The 25,142-nt window shown below is 40.9% G+C and overlaps 1 protein-coding gene across 1 annotated transcript in view; it reads left to right on the forward strand.

Moving 5' to 3' along the window:
- Positions 1-25,142, forward strand: part of SLC39A9 (solute carrier family 39 member 9) — a 35,530-nt gene that overhangs the window by 3,140 nt on the left and 7,248 nt on the right. The window contains exons 2-6 of the mRNA XM_054025824.1: positions 5,575-5,683; positions 9,899-10,090; positions 14,047-14,115; positions 16,560-16,645; positions 21,913-22,047. Coding sequence (XP_053881799.1) covers positions 5,575-5,683; positions 9,899-10,090; positions 14,047-14,115; positions 16,560-16,645; positions 21,913-22,047 — 591 coding nt within the window. The remainder of the gene's footprint in view (positions 1-5,574; positions 5,684-9,898; positions 10,091-14,046; positions 14,116-16,559; positions 16,646-21,912; positions 22,048-25,142) is intronic.

The raw sequence follows: 25,142 nt of genomic DNA on the forward strand, positions 1-25,142 counted from the left end.
TAAAGCAGTGTAAATTAGTGTGTGTAGATAAGCCCCTAATGTGGCTAATCTAATGATTCTGATTGAAGCATGTTTGTGTTGTGAGGTGTCACTATAATTACATTATTAATTTTCATTAAATTACTTGTTCTGTTATTTTTTTTTCACTTTGACCTCTGACTAGCTGATGAGTATATTTTAAACAAATAAGTTGTTAATAGTTTCATCATAAACTAGCACTTGGCCTTGTTATATATCAAATTAGGATGATGGTGACTGCTTTTTCACTGCAGTTTGCTAATTGTTTAAGAAAAACTAAACTTTTGCAGCGACATCTTTGTAGTTGTGTAGAGAGTAGAATACCTTTAAATATTCCATTGAAATTTTTATTTAATCCTTCTAATCAGACTTTCAGATCAGTATAAATGCCAAGGTAAATCTTAGAAGAAGTAGCATAAAACAGTTGGCGACATTCTGCATTTATGCATCTCCTGATCAAACACCAAGGACAACTTCTTGCTCAACACACAAGAACGGCCATATTGGTTTGGACCAATGGTCCATCTAGCCCACTAGCCTGTCTTCCGACAGTGGCTCAAATGCCAGGTGCTTCAGGGGGAATAAACAACAGGTAATAATCAAGTGATCCATCCCGACCGTCGTCCACTCCCAGCTTCTGACAAACAGAGGTTAGGGCACACGCAGAAGATACTGTTGCATCCCTACCATCCTGGCTAATAGCTATTGATGGATCTATGTTCCATTAATTTATCTAGTTCTTTTTTGAACCCTAATATTATTTTGGCCTTCACAGTATCCTCTGGCAATGAGTTCCACAGGTTGACTGCACTGTGTGAAGAAGTACTTCCTTTTGTTTGTTTTAAACCTGTTGCTTATTGATTTCATTGGATGATCCCTGGTTCTTGTGTTACATGAAGGAGTAAATAACATCTCCTTATTCACTTTCTCCACACCAGTCAAGATTTTATAGACCTCTATATTCCCTCTTAGTCATCTCTTTTTCAAGCTGAAAAGTCCGGGTCTTTTTAATCTCTCTTTATACGGAAGCTGTTCCAAACCCCTAATCATTTTTGTTGCCCTTCTCTGTACTTTTTCCATTTCTAATATATATTTTTTTGAGACGGGGCAATCAGGTCTGCACACAGTATTCAAGATATGGGGCTTACCATGGACGTATATAGAGCAGGGGTCGGCAACCTTTCAGAAGTGGTGTGCCGAGTTTTCATTTATTCATTCTAATTTAGGGTTTCGCGTGCCAGTAATACATTTTAATGTTTTTAGAAGGTCTCTTTCTATAAGTCTATAATATATAACTAAACTTTTGTTGTATGTAAAGTAAATAAGGTTTTTAAAATGTTTAAGAAGCTTCATTTAAAATTAAATTAAAATGCAGAGCCCCCCGGACTGGTGGCCAGGACCCGGGCAGTGTGAGTGCCACTGAAAATCAGCTCGCGTGCTGCCATTGGCACGCATGCCATAGGTTGCCTACCCCTGATATAGAGGCATTATGATATTTACTGTCTTATTAACTATCCCTTTCCTAATGGTTCCTAACATTGTTAGCTTTTTTTGGCTGCTGCTGCACTCCCTATATATTTGAGTGACATACATTTGTTTTTGTTACTGTTACCACTGCTATTCAGAACCAGTATCATCTATTGGTAAACAAACTGTATTGCACATTGGTTTATTCACCAGCAACAGTCCTACAACCTAGGTGTCATCTTCATCTCCATCATCTCTAAACCTGCACGTGTAGGCAGTGTTCAAATCCTGCCTTATCTCCCTCTATAAAATCTCTAAAATCCTACCCTTTTCTTTCTGCCCATGCTGCTAAAACTTCCATCCAAGCCCTATTCATCTACTGCCTTGGCTATAGAAACCACCTTCTCTGTGGCTTTCCTTATACCCAGTTTGCTCCCCTCAGCTCCATTTAAAATGGAGCTACTAATCTTCCTGGGTCATCATTCTGTTCATCTGGCTCCCTTCTCTGAAATCACCCACTGATTTCCCTCTTCGCTGCCCATCAAATATTGACTTCAGATTGTTAGTCTTACCCTTCACAGTTTAACACCTCCTAATTTATCCTCTCTTGATATGTATGGTGTCCAGTTGACTGTCAGTGTCAGCTTGGGTTATCCATTTGTCCACTTCTCCCATGAAGACTTTTGGGCTTTTTTTAATATGCTGCCACTCATGCATGGAATACATTCTGAATTAGTTCATAAAGACACTACTCTGTCCTCATTCAAATATGTCCTCAGGACTTCTCTTTAGCACAGTGTCTGGGGAAGCTGCTAGCGAGGTTGTTGATAAGCTAGGTAGATGGCCAGAAGGTGCCTCTGAGATGTTTCTTTTTTTTTTTTTTTTAATATAACTATCAGCCATTTAGCCGTGCCTGTGTCTGGGCTATATAATAACTATTTCCCTTGTCTACCTTCCCCATTCTTTCTGGGTTGCCTCTCTTGTCATTTAGATTGGAAGTTTTTTGGTGTTAGGACCATTTTTTTACTCTTTGTACTGTGGTTAGCACAAGGTGTGAAACTCATTTGGAGATGAGGAGGGCAAATCCCCTTATACAGCTATGATCAATGGGCAGAGAGAAATGCCGGGCTATATATTCCTAATAATTCACAGCACAATGCCCACCCTTGTTAATGGGAGGCTTGCACAGAGTTCAAAGGGAGCATGTGGCCTTCATGTAGTAATTAAACAAATGATTATTTTTATTAGCTGTTTAGTGCCTTGTTGTTACATTCATCACGCATTGGTGCTCCCTTTTAGGCCCGCTGCTATTCCTAAGCTTTGTTTGTTTCCTTCCTTATCCTCCATCCTCTCTTTCTCTCCCTCTTCCTTGTTTTTGTGAGGCTTCTCTGTTCTTTCCTCTGCCTTTCCTTGCCTATAGCAACCTCCAGTTGCCTCCACCATGGCTTTCAATCCCAGCTCCTTCCCCAATCCATCTATTAAAATGATCAGCAATTAATAGTTAATGTTGACACTCCAGATTAATAGAGAACAGAGGACTTTCCCCTACATTGTTGTTTCAAACTGTGGATTCAGGCAGATATCACTTTATCAGTTACACTCAGTTTATGTTTAGAAAGTTATCTCTGCAGCCATGAAGTCTAGAAATTTCCTTTGTTTTTTAAATGAAAGCTGAGTTTCTGCACAGTCTGGATATATCCTGCAGGCTTCATAAATACACCTTGCTGGCCAGGTGTTTATTTGACACCCTGGTCTACTACAGTTGGGCTCCCGATCCTGAGCAGGGATTCTGGGTGCTACTATAATTCAAAAAATAAGTTACAAATGGAATTTTTGACTCTGTTTCTATAATCTAGCCTCATTAAAGAGCAATGATCAACAAGTTGTACACTGTATTAATACTACATTATTATTTATTGGTTTTAACATCGCAGAGTAGATTTTGGCTTCGTAGGACAAACATTTGGATTTTTACAGTGGACAAAAATAAGGATTACCATTTGTAGGGGGACACCTCAAAATGGCCTTGCTTGAATGGCTCTGAAAGTATAAACCTGAATCTGTCAAAATTGGGCTGCTGGTGGGCATCCTTCAAAACTCATATATGCTTAAACAGTATTCACCTCAGTGGATCTGGCAGCTGAGGTTCAGAGTAATCTTCACTGTCAAGTAAAATAGTCTTTTCTACTGCAGGTATTTCCCATTTCATTGATTCTCAGCTGCCCTTATTTATCGAAGAAGAGGACATCTTTCATTTTCATTTCCTGCTCAAAATTGTCTGAGTTAGAGATGCTGACAATACACATTCCTAGTCCAACTGTTTATTAACCTTTAGGAATGTAAAGTTAAGAAATTCAGTTTCTGGAATGAAAACCTATATTGTAAAGTTTTGTGGATCATTTTTTCCCTTTTTTATAATCTCTCTTTTTGTACTACTTTGGAATCTATCAGGCATTACATGAAAAACAGTGAACTTTTTCTAAATCAACCATAGAAATTAGAGAAGGGATAGTAACCTATTAATCTGTTACCACTATCTTGGGGGACTGTACTGTGGTCTAATAAACCTCACTTTTGGGAAGGGGGTGGGCGGGAATCCTAAATGATGATTGGCAAATTTTAACCCATTGTGTATTTCTGACAGGGTAGATTGATATCAATCACTGCTTCTAATCATGATTTAAATCAGCAAGCAGGAAATTTTGATTTAAATAATTTTAATCTTGATTTGCATTTGTACTTTTTATGATTTTCCTAAAGAAAGGTTGATTCTCATTGATTGGTAAGCATTAAAATATGTTGGTTTGCAACTAAATATAACCTTCACACAAAATTTGGTCCTCTCTTTTGCTATCCAGGAGGATACAGTATATCTCTGCATGCTTATTTAACCAATTACATAGCTTAGCATACATTTATTCAGATTTTTAATTTTTATATTTTTATTACATTAGAAAATAGTGAAAGTTACATTTCTTCTTTACTAGATGATTAATTTTGTACTTGTGATTTGTGTCAATCTGCATTTGGATGGAAATTGGAATTCAGTTAAAATGCACAAAACCAGCATTTTGATTTTGTTTTTATTAAATAAAACTACTGTAAATACGATGAATACATACAAAACATTTTGATAAACTTTTTTATTTAAAACAAACTGATTTGTTAACTAAATTATCTGTAGTTAGTGAAATAAAATGATTATTTCTGGTCATCACATCCTTCAAGATTTTAGAACTAGTAGATCTCACCCTCTTGCATCTCATTTGTATTCACAAGCTCTCTTGCTTTTCAACTCCCAGTTATGTTCTTAACATTGAATGAATTAGCCATTGAACTGAACTTTTAGTTTAATAAGCTGATATGATGAAAATACTCTCTCTGCACCTGCAGAAGAGGCTAGTTCTGTCAAAAGTTGGTTTAATACTTCAACAGACTGGTTCCAGGTGCTTAGCCAATGACTTCAACCAATTCAGTGGTTTGTCTTTCTTTAATACTTCAGCAGCAAACATACTTCTTGAATATTAGTTTTTTATTTAATCTAAATTATTTTAATAGATTATGGTAAAATTAGGCCTTAATATCAGCTATCGTCATTTCAAATTTAATTTTAAATGGGTTTAGTTTTAAAGAGAAAAATGTATTTAAATAAAATAATTATATTTTTTTAAAAAAAGCATGGTCTTCTATCCACCCTACTTTGTAATTCAAAGTAACAAATCTTATCAAGCACTGAGTTGTTGAGCTGGACTGCATGAAGTAAGTTTACTCCAGCGTAAAGTAAGTAGTGTGTGTTAAATAGTGTTTGGCAGTGTATGCAGAAAAAGCTCAGAAGTGAGTCTGTGGACGACAAATCTCACTTAACACTGGGTTAAAGTGATCTCTAAAACATTGCAAGGGAAACATGCATTGCATCCATCCTACTTTGATCTGTGGATCAGGAGTTGTAATTTCTCATGCTACTGGCTTTTCAACACTCTTGAGCAAAAATATTGATTCCAAATGTTAAAGTTTCTGGTTTTTGTTGGGGGATAGGAGAGTTTTTTGTTCATTACTAAAGAGTGTTACTCGTTTTATGCTTGCTTGCAGGAAAGGTTAAAGCTGGTGACAGTTCTGGGTGCTGGGCTCCTCTGCGGAACTGCCTTGGCGGTAATTGTGCCTGAAGGAGTACATGCACTTTATGAAGACATTTTGGAGGGTGAGGAAAAAAAAAAAAAAAAAAAGCCTGATATATGTCCTTGTGCAAGACAGTTGATAAGCCAGAAAGGCACAAGTAGAGTATCTTACTCTGAGAATAATTAAAGTTAATCTCTTGCTGAAACCTCAAACAATGGGAATTGCCTTTGAAAGAGATTTAATTTGTGTTTATAAGCTGCTGCTTTCTGTGGTTTACTTCCCTTTTGGTTATTGCAATCACTATCAGTGGTGTTTTATAGAGCTCCGTATATTTTATCTTGCAAAAGAATCTCACTCCCTTGTAGCCGAAGAACTTTCTAAGCTCAGTTGGCGTCAAACAATTTTGCTAATTAGTTTAACAGGCCAAAATTGCCTGTTAAACTAATTAGCAAAATTGTTTGATGCCAACTGATTTTTTTAAAGTGAAAGAACATGTCTTAGAGAGACATAGGTATAGGGTATACCTGAAGCCCAAATGTCTTGGATAACTGTACCAGTTATACCATTCCTTAGTTATAGCAGGTAATGCCCATCATCTCCCATTCGAGTGCATTCTAATCCTCATTGGAGCTTCAGATGCTTTTCCAATGGTATGACACAGGTTTTGAGTAGATTTAAGATCAGTAATTCAGTCAAAGGTGGGTGGCAGCAAAGCACTGGGTCCTAATACAAAGAAATGTCAAGATGTGGGAGAGGGGACTCTAGAGGACTTTCAAACGTGTTTGAAGTACTAGTACTGCTATTGCATATCAGTGGGTGGGAACCACTGCTATATGCCACTATAGTAAGTTTGGGTTTTTTCTTTATATATCTGTGCTTTCCTTTTACATGCTTTGGAGGAGAATATATTTTTCATTTTTACCATTTGCACTTATTTAGCCTACTTTATAGTCTGTCTCTGTGTATTTTAGGCTTGTCTAGTGTCTTTCATGTAACTTAAAATTATTCATATTTAATAAACATAGTTTTGTTATTGCAAGGTTCTATTTATTCATGTGTTCATACACTTTCCAATCTGTATGTTTATTGTAGCATCTCACTATACTGCACTTCAGTTGAGGGTTTGTGATCCATTCCATTTTAATCTTTGTTATGATTAGCATAGCAGCAGACAACGTTATTGGGAGCACTTCTACTTTTCTCATTAAATTTTTGGTCGGTTTCTTGCCCAGGCTTGACACCTTCCGTGAGATGATCTGACCCATTAAACTATCATGTAAATAAGAGGCATTTGAAAAATTCTGTCTCTTCCTATTTACACAGCAGTTCATGCCTATTCATCCATCCATATTGAAGTAAAATACATAACTGGGAAACTTACAGTATACATTAATGGTATCTTAAACTAAATTTCTAACACGAAATACCTTGAACAAAGCCAATCTAGCTGTAAAGAAATTATTTAAGTAACATTGAGAGTTATTTTTTTCAGATAGTGATTTCGACCCAGAATTTAGGTCTCTTCAGTATAACTCAAACTTTGATCCTTTGTCTACCTTTGTAGGACAAGTCGAAGAGAACTAGAACTAATAAATCAAGGAAAAATGAGTTAATCCTAATATTACTGCGTAAAATGTGTGTATTATATGTGAAAATAAAGTTGTAGAGAGCTGCATCCACTTATATAGACTCAGCCATGAAGGTTGTTATAAAAGATAAAGGGTCCACTTACAAAATAAGACATTCAGAATTAAGCATAAGAATCTTATCTGACTTGTTTTTCTTCACTCATTGATGTCTAGCAGGCCTAAAATTTAATTGTTTTGCCTTTGTCCTCTATCTAAAACTTATTGAAGTGCTAGATTAAGAAATGGACTGTCTTCTCTTCTCTTCTTGATTCCAATTGTCTGTTCATACCTAAGACTATTTTTAAAGAGACACAGTCACGTTATATTTGGCCCTAATGAAGCTTTTGGAAAAGCCTGAGAGGCTTACAGAACCAAAGCAAATAACATGTTTTCCATTACATCTTTTAAAATTCCAGTGGAAAGTTTGCTTAATCAATACACTTTCCTCTGCAGTGTTGCAACACAAACTTTGCTACCTTGTGCTAGTGTATAAGTACCAGAAAGTTAAACTTAGTCGGTTTCCCCTTAAAGCTGGTTTAAATTTTGTTTTTGGGTTATTGTTTGAAGGCCTTCTGGAAACAGTGCTTTTAAGGAAGATTGAAAGAAGAAAGGGTGTTTTAGTGGCATGCAAAATCAGGGAGACAGTTCCAAGCTTAGGGGACAGCATAAGAGAAGGCACAAAGACAAAAGTGAGAGACTCATACAAGAGTAGTGCCTGAGCAGTGCAAAAGGACCAGACGGAGATGTAGGAAGAGTGTAAAAAACAGCCATAAACTGGACAGTGTCCCTTTAATTGCAAATTAAATGATCTGTGCACAGAGTATAACTGAACATTTGCACATAGTGTTCCACTCCCTCCCCCTGAAGTGATCTGTTGAAAGGTCCATTTAATTCATAAAAAGAGTAGCAGTGAGACATCATTATATTTTGCTAGGGTTGTCCCAGATGTCTCTAACAGTGGCTGCTGTCCTCAAGAGGCCATTAGTATTTAATTAAGCCAGAAGTCCTCATAATAGAAAACAAAAGCGTTTGAACCAAAAAAAAAACAAAAAAAAACCACCCCAGACTTACCCAGCAATTTCATCATCCACAGCTAATTGTTTCTTCAGGAGTCTGTAGAATGTCTTGTGTGCCACAGACACCTCTCTGTTCAAAGTCACCATGCTACATTTTGTAGGGCATTGAAGCATTGCAAAATGCTTCATTTAAATTCATTTTAAAATAAATTCCCCATAAGAGTTTTCATGAAAATATGGAGTCACCCCTCTGAATATACATTAATTATGTCTTCTGGGGGGAAAAAACCTTACAAAATAATTATAATAATGTTAAGAGACAAAGGTTGGGTCCAGCTCAATATCATACTTAGCACTTCTGTTGCACCTTTTCCTACGAGGATCTTGAAGTGCTTTACAAATACTAAGTAAACCTAGCAAACACACTCATAAGTAGTAACCCTCTTTTGTGATGGAGGCAGCAAGTTCTATTTAGAGGCTAGAATGGGGACTGGGAGTCAGGAATATATCTCAGGGCTTCTGACTGAGTCACTGATTTGGCAAGATAGCTGCACCTGTTTTGCTATCTCTAAAGTACTTTTTAGAGATTCAGTGTGTACAGTATTTTTATAGATGAGTTAGTTGAGGCGCAAAGAGGTTAAATGACATGCCTGAGGTCACGTTGTAGTCAGGAACAAAACCCAGAACTTCTGACACCCCCCCGGAACTTTGCTCAAACTAGTCACCATGCTTCCGTTATTGTTTTTTTTTTCCCACCTAAACAATGAAAGGGCAGCTGCGATGACTGGGGTCATATTATCGAGAAACTGAAACAGCTTAATTTTTCTGAATATACTTGGGGCTTTTAAGTATGGTTAAATGCATGTTTTAGTAAAGTCTGACTTCTATACTTGGGGCTATACTATAACTTGAAATGTTGTGATGGGGTCCCCGGGGTGCAACCTGGATTGAGGGACCACTCAGCCCTTCAAACCCACCAACCTGGGCAGCTTCTCACACTGATGCTGAAGTCATGCTCTGGTAAGCACTGCACTTACACGGACATCCACAGGTGGGGACACACTCAACTGTGTTACATGAATGATCTCCCAGCCACTCATGAACCATCAATAGGGAGGGTCCAGCCAATTCCCCTCAGCTCCCCAGCTTTGCACCCAAGAACTAAATTGTCTTGCACTGGTGAGAAGCCTGGCCAGTGTAAGTTCGTTAAATAGTTTGCCACTCCCTCAATGTGGAATGGATACACACTAGCCTTTTGTAAACTGAGATGAGATTTCCCAAGCACTTCAACCAAAACACACTTTTTTAGGTAAAATATAAAACAGGTTTACTAACTACAGAAAGATAGATTTTAAGTAGGGCTGTCAAGTGATTAAAAATATTTATCGCGCAATTAAGAAAATACAATTTAAATATTTTTGGATGTTTTCTACATTTTCAAATATACTGATTTCAGTTACAACAGTAGTAGTGTTGGTCCCCAAAGTGAGATAAACTAGGACATTAAAAACAAAACAAAAAAATCTAAATCTATTTTTCTTTCCTGCTTTATATTGTTAAGACCAGGTATGAAGAAAGCTTTCCGTGAAGGATTAGAAAATATTAGAACATCACCTTTGGGATCTTCCTAATCAACCTGTTTATCTGCTTTAGGGAAGCACCATCAGGCCAGTGAGACTCAAAATGTGATTGAATCTGAGAAAGCAGCAGAAATAACAGCTGAGCATGAGCATGGCCATGACCATTCAAAATTACACGCGTACATTGGTGTTTCCCTTGTCCTTGGTTTTGTCTTCATGCTTTTGGTGGACCAGATAGGCAGCTCCCACGTGCACTCTACAGATGGTAAGTAAAGCCTCTCCTGCCAGACTGGCACTTGCCTTGGAGCTAGTGCAGCAACCAGAATGAATTAACAAGGTGTATTTTCAGAATATGATTATTTATTATGTATTTTTAATACAGTAGTGCCCAGTCAGGATGAGGGCTCTATTTAGCTTGATATTCTACAAACATAAAGGTAAGCATGGTCTGTTATGTGAAATAATAAAGCAGTGTTACTGTCAGTGCTGGAAGCCAGCATAATGTGAATATTTGCTTAATAATGCTCAAGTGTGTGGACTGTGCCATGCTGACAGAGAAAGTCTTCTTAGAAATAATAGATGACCAAAAGCATTGTGTGTAAAGGCTTTAAGCAGTGTAGGTTTTAATATATGACAAATAGAGTAGTCCACTGACATAGCAAAAATCCAAAACTGAAGAGCCAGAGTCTTAACTTCATTAGTTATTTTATTGTCTTGCTTAGAATTATACATTTCAAAGAACAAAATTTTGGCTTAGTTCAGGCTGTAAATTTTCATGGAAGAAAGGCCCCAGTCCTGCATTGTGATCTGCACAGATTGACTGTTGCAACCACATAGAGCCCTGTAGACTTCAGTGGACTTCACATGGACCACCAAGCATGATAAGGGCTATGGTGACTTTCACTGGTAATCTTCCTCAGTAGTTTCCCGGTAAGTGCATGCTGGTTTTCTGTGTACAGCAGAACAAAATGTAGGTAATCTTTCCTGAAAACTAAGCCAATAAATATTTGTACTTTTAATGTGAAATTTTATTCATAGAATATCAGGGTTGGAAGGGATCTCAGAGGTCATCTAGTCCAACCCCTTGCTCAAAGCAGGACCTAATCCCAACTAAATCATCCCAGCCAGGGCTTTGTCAAGCCTGACCTTAAAAACCAATAAGGAAGGAGATTCCACCACCTCCCTAGGTAACCCATTCCAGTGCTTCACCACCCTCCTCGTGAAAAAGTTTTTCCTAAGATCCAATCTAAACCTCCCCCACTGCAACTTGAGACCATTACTCCTTGTTCTGTCATCTGGTACCACTGAGAACAGTCTAGATCAATCCTCTTTGGAACCCCCTTTCAGGTAGTTGAAAGCAGCTATCAAATTCCCCCTCATTCTTCTCTTCTGCAGACTAAACAATCCCAGTTCCCTCAGCCTCTCCTCATAAGTCATATGCTCCAGACCCCTAATCATTTTTGTTGCCCTCTGCTGGACTCTCTCCAATTTTTCCACATCCTTCTTGTAGTGTGGGGCCCAAAACTGGACACAGTACTCCAGGTGAGGCCTCACCAATGTCGAATAGAGGGGAATGATCACGTCCCTTGATCTGCTGGCAATGCCCCTACTTATACAGCCCAAAATGCCGTTAGCCTTCTTGGCAACAAGGGCGCACTGTTGACTCATATCCAGCTTCTCGTCCACCATAACCCCTAGGTCCTTTTCTGCAGAACTGCTGCCTAGCCACTCGGTCCCTAGTCTGTAACAGGGCATGGGATTCTTCCTTCCTAAGTGCCGGACTCTGCACTTGTCCTTGTTGAACCTCATCAGATTTCTTTTGGCCCAATCCTCTAATTTGTCTAGGTCCCTCTGTATCCTATCCCTACCCTCCAGCGTATCTACCACTCCTCCCAGTTTAGTGTCATCTGCAAACTTGCTGAGAGTGCAGTCCACACCATCCTCCAGATCATTAATGAAGATATTGAACAAAACCGGCCCCAGGACTGACCCTTGGGGCCCTCCGCTTGAAACTGGCTGCCAACTAGACATGGAGCCATTGATCACTACCCGTTGAGCCCGATGATCTAGCCAGCTTTCTATCCACCTTATAGTCCATTCACCCAACCCATACTTCTTTAATTTGCTGGCAAGAATACTGTGGGAGACCGTATCACAGCTTTGCTAAAGTCAAGGAATAATAAATCCACTGCTTTCCCCTCATCCACAGACCCAGTTATCTCCTCATAGAAGGCAATTAGGTTAGTCAGGCATGACTTGCCCTTGGTGAATCCATGCTGACTGTTCCTGATCACTTTTCTCTCCTCTAAGTGCCTATAAAAACCTTTCGAATAAAATGTAGTTCAAAATACTGTTGAAATGATCATTCTATCATACTTCACTTACATCCTTATTTCTTGTCAGTGTTCAGCAATGTGCTTATGTTTAGATTTTGTTAATGTAAGTATTTCATACTCTTTATCACATTCTCTCGATTTTCTGTCTTTCCCCTTCTCTACACATAGACTTCTCACCTTGATTGAAAGTCTTCCCCGCAGATGCTCATGTCTGTGTACTGACTCTGTTATCTTATTCGCTTAGCTTCTCAAATGGAGGCTTGGCAAATAGGTTAGCAAGAAACTCAGTAGAGCAACTTGTATTAAAATCCTTGTTTCTACATTTTACAATACTTTTTTTCCCCCCTCTTTCCTGGTTAGGAGAAAATGGGCTTCCTTGTGTCTTTAACCTATTAAGATGCACAGACTCAAAAACTGAACAATATAGGGAGCAATTTTTCTGAGCCTTTTCTTTATCTCCCACATGAAATATAACAGAGTAACTGCAAGTGTTGCTGGAATAGTTAGGGATTTATAAAATGCCTTTTCCTGACTTGAACCTTGAACCAGTGGTATTAATTACCCATTAATGTTATCTTAGTTGACTAGATTTTCTGTTCCCTTAAACTACGATAGATATAGAGGTTAGAATGGGGTATAACCTTTAAATGTGATCATCTGTTTGGGTTTGGTGGATAGTCCAGAACTAAGGACATAGGTTTAAATTAAGAGGAATTAAATGACAAAAGAGCTTGAAGGGATGTTGTAGTCGTGTTGGTCCCAGGGCTTTAGAGAGACGGGTTAGATAATATCTTTTATTGGACCAACATCTGTCAGTGAAAGACGAGCTTTAGAAAACGTCTACTATCACCAACAGAAGTTGGTCCAATAAAAGATATTACCTCATTCACTTTGTCTCTTGAACTTGAAGGGTGAGAGTGAACTTGAGTGTGAATAGATGGAATGGGCTTCCAGTTCAGGTAGCAGAGTCAAGTAGCAATAAAGTTGTCTGACCACTTGAAATTTAAAGGATTAGATATTTTTATGTTTGTAACAGTAGTTCACAGCCCACTGGAAAAATATTTCACTGATCAGTTCCCCTTCTGTATAGGAGTGTTTGTTTTTTTTTTATTTCTCCAGAAGAAGTTAGTTTACAAATAGATGGTGAGATAAAAGTAGTTATCAAACAATTACAGACATGAATGGCCCACCGTCTGCCTTCAATCCTAAGCAGTTATGCATGATGTTCTCTTTCTACATTAAAGAGTATGGGAGGATTCTGCCATCTGCTTCAGTCCATATGACAGCATATAGAGTTCATAAACAGCTCACAAGGAGCCAGCAGGGAGTTGCCCATAGTCCAGTCACTGCCATAGCTGGCCCTTCCTATAAGCCCCAGCTCAGGGGGCATAGTGGGAGAGAGGAGGCCTGGATAGCACATGATCGTGTGGGCATTCTGTGCTGCATCAGACTGTGGAATAGCCCAGAGTCAGCATTTGGGAGGCTGACGTAAATTAGAGCAACTCTTGGCTGCTCTTATTTAGGCTGGGAGATGCACTAGCCCTTGGAGTAGCCCAGAATCCTGAGTACAAAGGTGGCTTAAAGCTACCTTTCTGGGCTGAGCTGGGGAAGGTAAAGAATCTCAAACTATAGTTTAGTTTCAAAAAGATGAGGGAAGATGACTGTTGCATCCCCTTGTCAATGTTTCCTTAAATTCTGAAGGATACTATATGATATCTTGACTAGCTTGCCTGGGAAACCTCTGGTAATTGCTTAACTGTTTAAAAATGGGTCACAGCTGAGAAATTATGCCTCGGTGTTTGTAATATGTTTTCTTCCAGCATGATTCATATGTTTGTTGATATCTTATATTGTCTAATGCTTAATTTCCTTATGATTATTTTAGACCCAGAAGCAGCAAGGTCAGGCAATTCCAAAATCACTACTACACTGGGACTAGTGGTCCATGCTGCAGGTAGGCTGAATAACTGTAAGATCTGTAAGGGGCAATCTTCTGTCACTGTCATTTTTCCTGTCTAACTTAAATAAACCTTTTGAATTTTAAATTGCAATAATTATTGTATATTCACCAAAAAAGTTAGCACTGTGGGGATTTATGATGTATTTAGAAGCACATTTTCCATCTTTCCCTAAGTAAGCTAACTGAACGTGTAAAAATGGTTTGAAAAAATCCACACGGACTGGGATATATGTCTAGATATGATTCAGATGAAAAGGATTTAGGGAGGTTTTTAGAAATCTTAATCACAGTAAACCTGATTTTTAATTTTGTAGGAGAGAAACTACTCTAGATGCTAAGAAACAGCATAGAGAATTTTTAAAATGTATAAATAGTTGAGGGGTAAGTGTTAGCAATACAAAATAACACGTCATCCAAAATTTTTAAGGGGCAGGGGACACCAATTTGTCTATTATAACTGCAGCTGTAACAGTATTCTAGTATGTTTGGTCAGTCATTTAGGATCTGGTGAGTCCCTTTTTGATGTATTTAGTAAATTACTTTTACTGTAAAATGAAGGCTATTTTGAAAGCCTTGGATTCTTTGCATCTTCTGTTTCATTTTAAAACAAAAGCCGAGTGATTGGCTTGATTAAATCCTAATATGAAAATAGTATTCTGCCTCCCGAAAATGTTCCTGGGAGTCTTAATTAGATACAATATTTTTCTTCATTTCTTTTCCTGAAGACTTGTGGTGCATTGTTAACCATCTGCCGCTCCAACTCCAGTGGTGGCTGCTGATCAGTGATGGATGAAACAATACATACAAATATTTGTTATGTTATATATGTGGGGTTGAAATCTTTGTAATGAATTATTTATTCACTTATTTGGATTTCAATAGTGCACAACGGGTTAGGCACTGTAAACATATTTAATAAAAAAGATACTTCTTGTTCCAGGGATTTTACCACTTAAATGCAAGTTAGATTTAGCAATTTGTTTATATTGAACTCATCTTCAATATGCCCACTAATCCGTCTCCGCTGGGACCACTTCTAAAATTCCAAACCTCTGAGAAACTTTCATAGAGCAGTCACTTTGGGGGAAGTGGGAAGAAAGGTGGAATTTTGTGGGGAGGGAATCCATATTTGGTGGAGGGGAATGACTTGCATGCAGGATGGGCAGTATTCAGTGCTGGACCCAGGACTGGTTCTAGGTCCAATATCTTGCAGGCCACTGGGATTAGAAAATGGTGCATTTAACCACTGGAAATGTAGGTATGTTCTCATACAACAAACACTCCTTGCCAATGAAATGGCAACACTTAATTCTACTCCTGGTAGGTTGGAAGATATTGGTCGTCATCATACATTTATATAGATGTATATAAAAAGCTACTTAAGTAATTTTTAGAAGTTTCTAAAATGTATTGGTTAATACTTTTCCCCCTGTCTTTCCAAGACCTTTTCAGTTTGGATTCATGGTCTTAAGATAATTAACTTTTACAGATGGGAGAGGGGGATGTTGTGAAAAATAGTATCAATTTTAAATTTCTCTAAAACTTCTTTAAAGCGGTTTTTCCTCTAAAAATATGTTCTATAAACAAAATATTTGTGTGTCATACAGTGTTAAGGTTTTGATTCACACTCATTTGGGATGATCTGTTTAACTCATTCATTTACTTTATTGTTTATACATAATTTGTCTAGCTCAAACTCTCATGAAGTAATCCTCTACACTTCTCTGTGTGTGTGTGTGTGTGTGTGTGTGTGTGTGTGTGTAATATAAATGTATACATATACACAAATGTTTTTGTTGATAAAAGGCACTGTGTAAATGTACGTCATGAAACAGATTTTAACCAAAAAATGTTGTTTTGTTAATGCATGTGTTTTATATAAAAAGAGAATTTTTTTATGAACAGCCAATTAACTGATTTGTGTGTTTTTCTTTTGATTTTTTTCACAGTAAAACAGTGTTTATGTAATATTTAGGCATTTCACAATTCCAAAAGTAATAACTAGAATTCTTTGTAAATTTGTAAAGATTAAAACTGATTTTCAGCTTTAAGTTTAGATAGGAAACACATTCCATAACTTTTGAAATTAGTTACTAAATCTCTGTTCCCTGAATTATTCCAGTTTTATATTAGGACATACCAAAGACTGAGCAGACTCCGTGTGAAATCCTTGTGCTATTGAAGTCAGTGGCAAAACTCCCCTTGACTTCACTAGGGCTAGGATTTTGCCCTCAAACCTCAAAGTGGCTCAGGAAAGGAAGGGGGAAGCAAGTCAGAGAGCAGTTGGGTCAGTATTAAGGGTTTTGTAAGTAAGGGAAATTATTTTAAAGCAATATACAATTTTATATTGGTAGCCAATGGAAAAATAAATAAACCTTGTGGTGTGTATGAATAATCAGTGAACTCTTATGCGCTCTTTTGGCTTTCTACCCATTAAGCTGATGGTGTTGCATTGGGTGCAGCAGCTTCCACTTCTCAGACCAGTGTCCAGTTAATAGTATTTGTTGCAATTATGTTACACAAGGTAAGTCCAGATCATAAATTCATACTTTTTTTTAAGAAAAGTCAGTTTCTACTGCATGTAGGAGGAGTTAATTATTTGGGTTTCTTGCTTGAGTTAACCTCAGTATGTGGAGCTGCAGTGAAGCAATCAGGTGGTAATACAAAATAAGGGATTGGAGAACACAAGTATAATATTGGGTGGTTATGGATATCAAAGGAAGCTATATCCAGTCAGTTTGGGTGTGGGAGGATGCATTTCAGCTGTTCATTGACAAACCCAACCCCCTGCTGCCCAAACAACTGACTATGACCTACAAAAATGGGGGAGAGAGAGAAAGGAGAACAGTATATTCACTGGAGGAAATGTAGCAGCCACACTGCTATAGTAGCAGCTGCGCTGCTGCAGCATGTCTGGTGAAGATGCTCTATGCTGACGGGAGAGTGCTCTCCTGTTGGCATAATTACTCCACCTCAACGAGACGTGGAAGCTATCTCAGCTGGAGAGCATCTCCCGCCAACAACATAGCGCAGTGTGGACACCGCTTTAAGTCAATGTAACTTGCATGGCTTTTTCACACCCCTGAGCGACATAAATTACATTGACTTAAGCGGTAGTGTAGACCAGCCCCTAGGGATACTTGAAGAAGCCCTGGGGATATGGCAAGGGGTACTTATGTATGTTATGCTAAAGTACGGAAAACTGTTTCCTCCTGCTAGGATTCATTTCTATATGTATGTTTGGTTCTCAGCACTGTGGGAACAATATATACATATTATTACTCCTGGGGAAATTCTGTGCCAAAAAGTAAAAAATTCTGTGCACAATATTTTAAAATGCTGCATATTTTATTTGTCAAAATATCATAATATTATCATACTATTTTCAATTATTTTGGTAATTTATTTCATAATACCTGTCAGCAAGTGTGTCTGTAACAATACAGGCAACAAAAAAGATCCAGGAAATGTTTTTTGTCAAATAGATTCCTTACTAGGTGTATTAGCACATCAATATGGCTCCACAGAACAGACAACAATAATATTTCCATGTATGTCAAGCACAGAAGACTTTAAGGGTATGTTACACAACAAAGAAAAACCCACGGCTGGCCCATGCCAGCCAACTCAGGCTCACGGAGCTCAGGTTTGGGGGCTGTTTAATTGCTGTGCAGACTTTTCTGGGCTCAGACTAGAGCCAGAGCTCTGGGACCCTTCCATTGGGTTGCCAGGTTCATAGATTCTAGGACTGGAAGGGACCTCAAGAGGTCATCGAGTCCAGTCCCCTGCCTGCATGGCTGGACCAAATCTGTCTAGACCATCCCTCAGACCAGAACACCCTCTCGAAAAGGGCAGCTTCAGTCAGTGCCGCTGACCAGGCCATTAAAAGTCTGGTTGGTGGTGCAGCAGGGCAGGCAGGCTCTCTGCCTGGCTCCCAGGAATAGGCTGGCATGTCCGTCCAGCTCCTAGGCGAAGGGGCGGCCATGGGGGCTCCGTGTGCAGCCCCCGCCCTGAGCGCCAGCTCGCAGCTCCCATTGGCCAGGAACTGCGGCCAGTGGGAGGTACGGGGGCGGTGCCTACAGGCAGGGGCAGCGCGTGGAGCCCCCTGGCCCCTCCACCTAGGAGCTGGAGGGACATGCTGGCCACTTCCTGGGAGCCACCTGAGGTCAGTGCTGCCCAGAGCCTGCATGCCAAAACCCCTCCTGCATTCCGAATCCCTTGGCCCCAGCCTGGAGCCCCCTCCCACACCCAAACTCCCTCCCGGAGCCCACACCCTACCTTCCTGCTCCAGCCCGGAGCCTCCTCCCGCACACTGAACCCCTCATTTCTGGCCTCACCCAGAAAACCCATACCCCCTCCCACACTTCAACTCCCTGCCTCAGCCCGGAGCCCCCTCCCACACTCCAAATCCCTCATCCCTGGCCCCACCCCAGAGCCTGCACCCCCAGCCGGAGCCCTCACCACCCCAGCCTGGTGACAATGAGTGAGTGAGCGAGGGTGGGGGAGAGCAAGCAACGGGGGGAGGGGGGATAGAGTGAGTGGGGGGATGACCTCAGAGAAGGGGCAGGGCCTTGGGGCAGAGAGCGGGGCAAGGGGTTCGGTTTTCTGCAAATAGAAAGTTGGCAACCCTACCCTCCCACCTTGCAGGGTCCTAGAGCCCGGGCTCCAACTCCAGCCCAGAAGTCTACACAACAATGGAACAGCCCATCACGCCCAAGACCTGTGAGCCCAAGTTGGTTGGCATGGACCAGTGCCTGGTTTTTCTTTGCTGTGTAAACATACCCTAAAGGGCAGTACATCCCTAGGAGTGAAGTTAGGCCATGATTTGGCACAGCACTTAAATATGTCCATAAAGTTCAGCGCCTGAGTATCCCCAGTGAAACTAATGCTTTGCCAGATTGGGGCCTTAGTGAGTGGCATGGTTAAGGAGTACTCAGCATGTCACCATATAGTCACTGGACTAGAATTAAAATTGTTGCAGACAATAGATTAGAAGGGCAATGGGTGTGAAGGCTCCAGCATGGCAGTGGCGAGCGCAGGCTACATGGAGGTGGGGGATCCTCCTGCCCCAACCCCCTCCCCGGGACACGGATGCAGTGGTAAGGCTGCACTCCACCCTGACACAGCACAAGGGCTGTGTCTGGCACAGAAACACCATGCAGCACTGCCCCTCCATGCCGGCACACCGTGATAGTGAGCGAGAGGGACAGAGTCTCACTCGCACACATGCCCAGCGCTGCTGCCTGATCCGGGTGTAGGGGAAGCAGGCTCTGTCCGGCAGGATCTAAGTATGGAGGGGCTTAGTGTGGGGGGATCTAGGTGTGAGGTGAGAGGGTTCTGCGTGGGACAGTCCGGGTGCAGGCAGCTCAGTGGGGGATCCAGGTGTGTGTGGGGGATCTGGATTCACAGGGACTCCTTGGGGGGATTCCAGGTGCAGGGGGAATTGGACTCTGCGGGGGCGTCCAGGTGAAGGTGGTTGGGGCTCAGTAGGGGTGGTCTGGGTGTCGTGGGGATAGGGCATGGCCGGGAGGTCTGGGTGCATGGTGGGGGTCCAGGTGTAGGTGGTTGGTGCTTAGTGGGGTGGGGGTCTGGGTGCTGGGGACTTGGCGGGATGGTTCAGGTGCAGGGGGGGTGGGGCTTGTCAGGGTAGGGGCTTGAGTGCGGGGAGCTCAGGGGTGGTATAGGTGCAGGCGTGGGGGTCAGGATGCAGAGGGGTGGGGGAGCATCTGGGGTTGAGTGGATGGGGGCAACTACCTGTACAGTGACCCCCCCCCCCCATGACTGGGGAGCCATGGGGGCAGGAAGCGTGTGTGTGTAGCCGTCTGCAGCTTGGGGCGGTTCTTGGTGGTGGGCTGACTCATCCCCGGCCACTCCATGCAGGGGAAGAGGAAATCCGGCTAGGCTGCGGGGGGACATAAAAGGGACTAGCAACTGGAGCCCAGCACAGGGTAGGAGCCACCAGCCAGGGCAACCCCCGCTCTCCCCATTTCCGGCTCTGGGCACACCATGATGGCAAACAGGAGGGACAGAGTCTTGCATGCACGCCCAGCCTCGCCCCCCATGGCAGTGATTTATGTCTCCCCCGGCTGTTCCTGATGCCCAAATCAGACGCACCTGCTCGGGACTGCTGCCTGGAAGGGGCGCGTGAATCAATTATTCTGCGGGGGACATTAATTCTGTGCAGAATTCTCCCAGGAGTAACGTATTAAGAGGTCTGCAGTCATTTTTCATCATTAAAGGGTAATGCTGAGGTTGATAGGGTTACAACATCGCAGACATGCGAAGCAAAATTGAATTCAGTTCTTTGCACTGTAATAAGTGTTTTGATATGTCTTCTGCAGTAAAGAAGAAACACCAAACTCCAAAGTTGGGGCAATAGCCTTTCAGTTTCCTATTAATACTAAATTAAACATGTATTTGTTCAGACCTTATTTGTACATGGTATGGAAAAGATTTATTGGATCTAGTTTTCAAATACCTCAAGCACACAGTTGCACACCTAATTTGTATGTGCAGTTATTGCAACCTACTGCCATTCACAGTAATTGGTCATGCAGTTTGTTCAGACCTTTTGTCTGTGTAGATGCATAAAGCTAAAGTGTTTGAAAAATCAGGTCTGCTGTGTTTTCACTTGTATAATAAGTGATATACATGGTAACCATGTTCTGGGATGACAACACTGTGGCCAAAGGCCACAGTGTTTTATAGGTCAGGATCTGGTTATTACCAAGTAAAGGGGAAGTGAACGCTTATTATTCTGACATTTTAAATTATTATTAACAATATTTTAAAAGTGCACAGTAAATATTTTTTAAATGAAAGAAGAAAACTTTTTAAAAGTGGGTTGTCCATGAAATGCTGAAAGAATTTTTTTTTAAATTGAAATTTTTTCTCTTCCTTATCCCTTCCAGAATTACTGCTACTCCCCCCCCCCACACACACACACACATATCATCTTTCCCCACCTGTATTTCCCTTCCTAAAGATCAGCAAGCTTCTCCTGCAGGCAGGCAGCTGCAATATATTTTAATTTACATTGTGTTTCAAAACTAAATTGGGAAGGGAAGATTGGGATTGTCCCGATGTAATCACGAATCTGATAGTTCTTGTGGCTTGTACGGAAGGGACTGGATTGATGGGAGAGGGGAAGAAGTGTCTGGTCTTGCTTCCACTGAAGTCAGTAGCAAAGCTCTCATTGATTTTAGTTGGATCAGAATTGGGCCTGAAGGAGGGAAATAAATCAAAAAGATTGTTAATCTTTTACTGACGGTTTGACAGCCCCTTTTTCTTTGTTTTGATGGCATTTTTTCTTCTTTCATGTAAACGCTGGAATTTTTCCTCCCTTAGTTGAAGAAAAGTCACTTAGGAGGCATATTTGTTTCTTGCAGGTAGCCTAAAAATTCTGATTACAAAAGTTGATCAGAACAAATTTTGGTTACCAAAGCGAGTCAGAACAATAGGGTTATAATTACCAATCAAATCAGTACAGTAATGAAAATCCTGGCATTCAATAATAGTACGTGGATTCATATGCTGTATTGTTGTTATGAAATAACCATCCAGTGATTATGAAAATAAGATAACCAGAACCAAAAAGAATGCAGAGAGTGGCATAACTGTTCTAGGTCAGTAACTGTAGAGCATCCCTGCACTCTGGTTGGGAATATTCCACTTCAATATAGTTAGTAGAAATAATACATATTTACCACAATTTTTTTTTGCCTTTGGACATCTTAAATTACAGGGAATCCTAGCCAAGCTGATATTGCATTGACTATTGTTCTTTTACAGGCACCAGCTGCCTTTGGCCTGGTTTCCTTTCTAATGCATGCTGGGCTGGAACGGAATCGAATCAGAAAGCACTTGCTGGTCTTTGCATTGGCAGCACCTGTTTTGTCAATGGTGACATATTTGGGGCTAAGCAAGGTAAATGTTTGGGATTTAATTTTGCCGGGAGCTTAGCAATTGGGCTTGAGGGGCATGGAACTCCTTACTGGGCTTGTAGAACTCCAAACTGCTTCACCCACCGCCAATACATTTTTCCATACTATCCACTGTAGCTGGGACCTTCCCGCCATGTAGTTGCAAGTTTATGAACAAAATTCTCAAAACAGGAAGCTTCTGTTTGTTTTAACTAAACAAATAATACTTTTCCACAATTCTGTGGCAGTTGAATCTGCCAGACAATTGTGCTGGAGAATCTAAGCTTTCATTTTAAGAAGCTAAGTTGCCCTGTAAGTTTCACTTTAAGAAACTAACCTGACAAATACAAATGGATGCTTTGTTGACCTCCTGAGTCTGCAAGTTGAAACAGTAGCTCTGACATGTGGGGATGTGTCTCCGTTCTCCTTGAAGTGGTTTTACCTCTGAAACATGATGATAATTTAAATCTTAACATTAACGGTTACAGTGCTGATAATTTTAGTGGAAATATTTAGTTGTTGTGCGTATCCATCTGTACTGGATTCAGTGGAAGATATTGGGGCAGTGGTGTGGCTATCACTGTTAAGGGGTCGGGAGTTCAAGCCCCAGGTCCTTGAGGGACAAACTATTACCTCAGTCTCTAGGAAGAGGGAAAGAAGAGATGCATCCCCTCCTTGGTGCCCAAAGGCTCAAACAGTTCCTGGGAGCTCAAACTCAAGTCCTCTCCCCAGGGCCGGCTCTGGCTTTTTTGCCGCCCTAGGCAAAAAAGCCACCCGCCGCCCCACCCTCCGCCCCCCCCAGCGCGGCAGGGGAGGGCGCTGAGCCCGGCCGTGGGCCCGCAATCCCCGACCAGCCGGAGCGCCGGGGGGAGAGCGGTGAGCCCGGCTGGGGCGCTCCGCTCTCCCTGGCGGCCAGAGCGCCCTGCCGCACTGCCCCCCTCCAGGTGCCACCCCAAGCACATGCTTGGTGGGCTGGTGCCTGGAGCCGGCCCTGCCTCTCCCTTTCCTTCTGCGGTGACAAAGGCCCCAAATGCTGTCCAAAGCTTCCAGTTTTCCCCCTTGACAACTTCTTATATTGTCACTACAAAAATCTGCAGCACATCAAAACTTTAGGTGAAGCATACAATATACAGTATTTAATATTAAAATATAATATCACAAGGGACACTGTACTTCTAGTAAGATTAAAAAAAATCTCAGGTTTTGAACACACACTGTAAATTTTGCAGCATTATCAAGTATCACTTAATTCAGCATTGGCGTGCCATTCAAAGTAAAGGCCTTGCTGAAGAACTTGGGACCAGATCATGACATTTACATGATGCTTTTCATCCAAGACAATCCATGTCCTTTAAAAACATAAGTCATTAAATCTCACAACTGTCCTGTAAATCAAGCATAGGAAAACAGGCTGAGTTGCTAGTAAAGCCAGGAACAGGAAAACTAGGAATCGCAACTCCCAAGTGCACTGATACGACCACTGGACAACTTGCCCACCCTCAAGGTTTGGATTCTTGACTATAGCAGTCCAAACATTCAAAGTGATCTGTACCTAAACATTTCTAAAAACATTTCATATTTATTTACTTAAGAAAATCCTGATTGTAGAGTTGTGTATATGCAGGATGTACTGTGTGTGTAGTGTGAACTCTGATTGAGACAGACCAGGTGTTCCTTTGAAAAATCAAAAGGTTTTCCAAGAAAACAGACTTAAATTAAATTAATGGAGATATCCTATCTCCTAGAACTGGAAGGGACCTTGAAAGGTCATCAAGTCCAGCCCCCTGCCTTCACTAGCAGGACCAAGTACTGATTTTTGCCCCAGATCCCTAAGTGGCCCCCTCAAGGATTGAACTCACAGCCCTGGGTTTTGCAGGCCAATGCTCAAACCACTGAGCTATGCCTCCCTCCCCCCCCCCTTGCAACACCAACAATAAATGATGCACTGTTAGTGATCATACAGCCTCCCCTAGGAAAACCTCAACATCTGCCTAGAATGAACACCCAATAAGCTACTCATTAGGCTAAGCCTCATTTGTTCATCTTAACTAGTTTGTAGTAAATATATTTAAATGTACCAGTGCAGTGGCTCTCAACCTTTCCAGACGACTGTACCCCTTTCAGGAGTCGGATTTGTCTTGTGTACCCCCAAGTTTCACCTCACTGACTTGCTTACAAAATCAGACATAAAAATACAAAACTGTCACAGCACACTATTACTGAAAAAAGTGTACTTATTTTTACAATAATTTAAAATAAATCTATTAGAATATAAACTGAAGCTTTCAGTGTATAGTATATAGAGCAGTATAAACATTTCATTGTATGAAATTGTAGTTTGTTGTGACTTTGCTGGTGTTTTTTATGTAGCCTGTTTAAACTAGGCAAATACCTAGATTAGTTGTTTTTCCCCCTGGAAGACCTCTGTGCACCCCCAGGGGTGCGCCTACCCCTGGTTGAGAACCACTGCACTAGTGTACACATGTGTGACAGTCTTTATATAAGTGCCTGTTAACTTATCTATAGAGGGTTGGCTGTGGGAGGCTGATTTGGTTAGTGTATTGTATTTGTCTTCAGAGATCTGTCACCAAGCCCAGCCTAAAATATAGCTCAATATGCAGGGACTAAGTGGAGACTCAAAATGTGCCAAGTGTAGAACCTTCAGCAAAGTTCTTAGTGCTATAGATATTTCAGAACTTCCATCCTCCAGTTGTTCAGTATAGTTAATATAATGACCTAAGAAACTGGCCTAATATCGAGCCTGACATTTCTTGCAGTGAGTAAAAAGGTAAAGACTGTGCAATTTGGAATTGAAGTCTCTGTTGAAGAAATGTGAAGGAAACACTTGGTGATTCAAGCTCTGGCTAAAATAGAAGGGTTAGGATGCATAAATCTGTTCCCTAATCCAGTGTTAAAATTGTAATGAGAACTAATCAGAAATCAAGGGATAAAAATGGTAGTGCTATCCATATGTGAGATGTGAAAGGAGACTTATGTTCTGTGCATACCACAAAGTGACATGTCTATTTAGGATTATATGCTGTTTCTCACCAAGATTTTTTTTCTAAGCATTTGGTATATTTTTCTGTCATGTCATGC

Source organism: Malaclemys terrapin, chromosome 4 (genome assembly GCF_027887155.1).
Source record: "Malaclemys terrapin pileata isolate rMalTer1 chromosome 4, rMalTer1.hap1, whole genome shotgun sequence".
NCBI classification, from domain to species: Eukaryota; Metazoa; Chordata; order Testudines; family Emydidae; genus Malaclemys; species Malaclemys terrapin.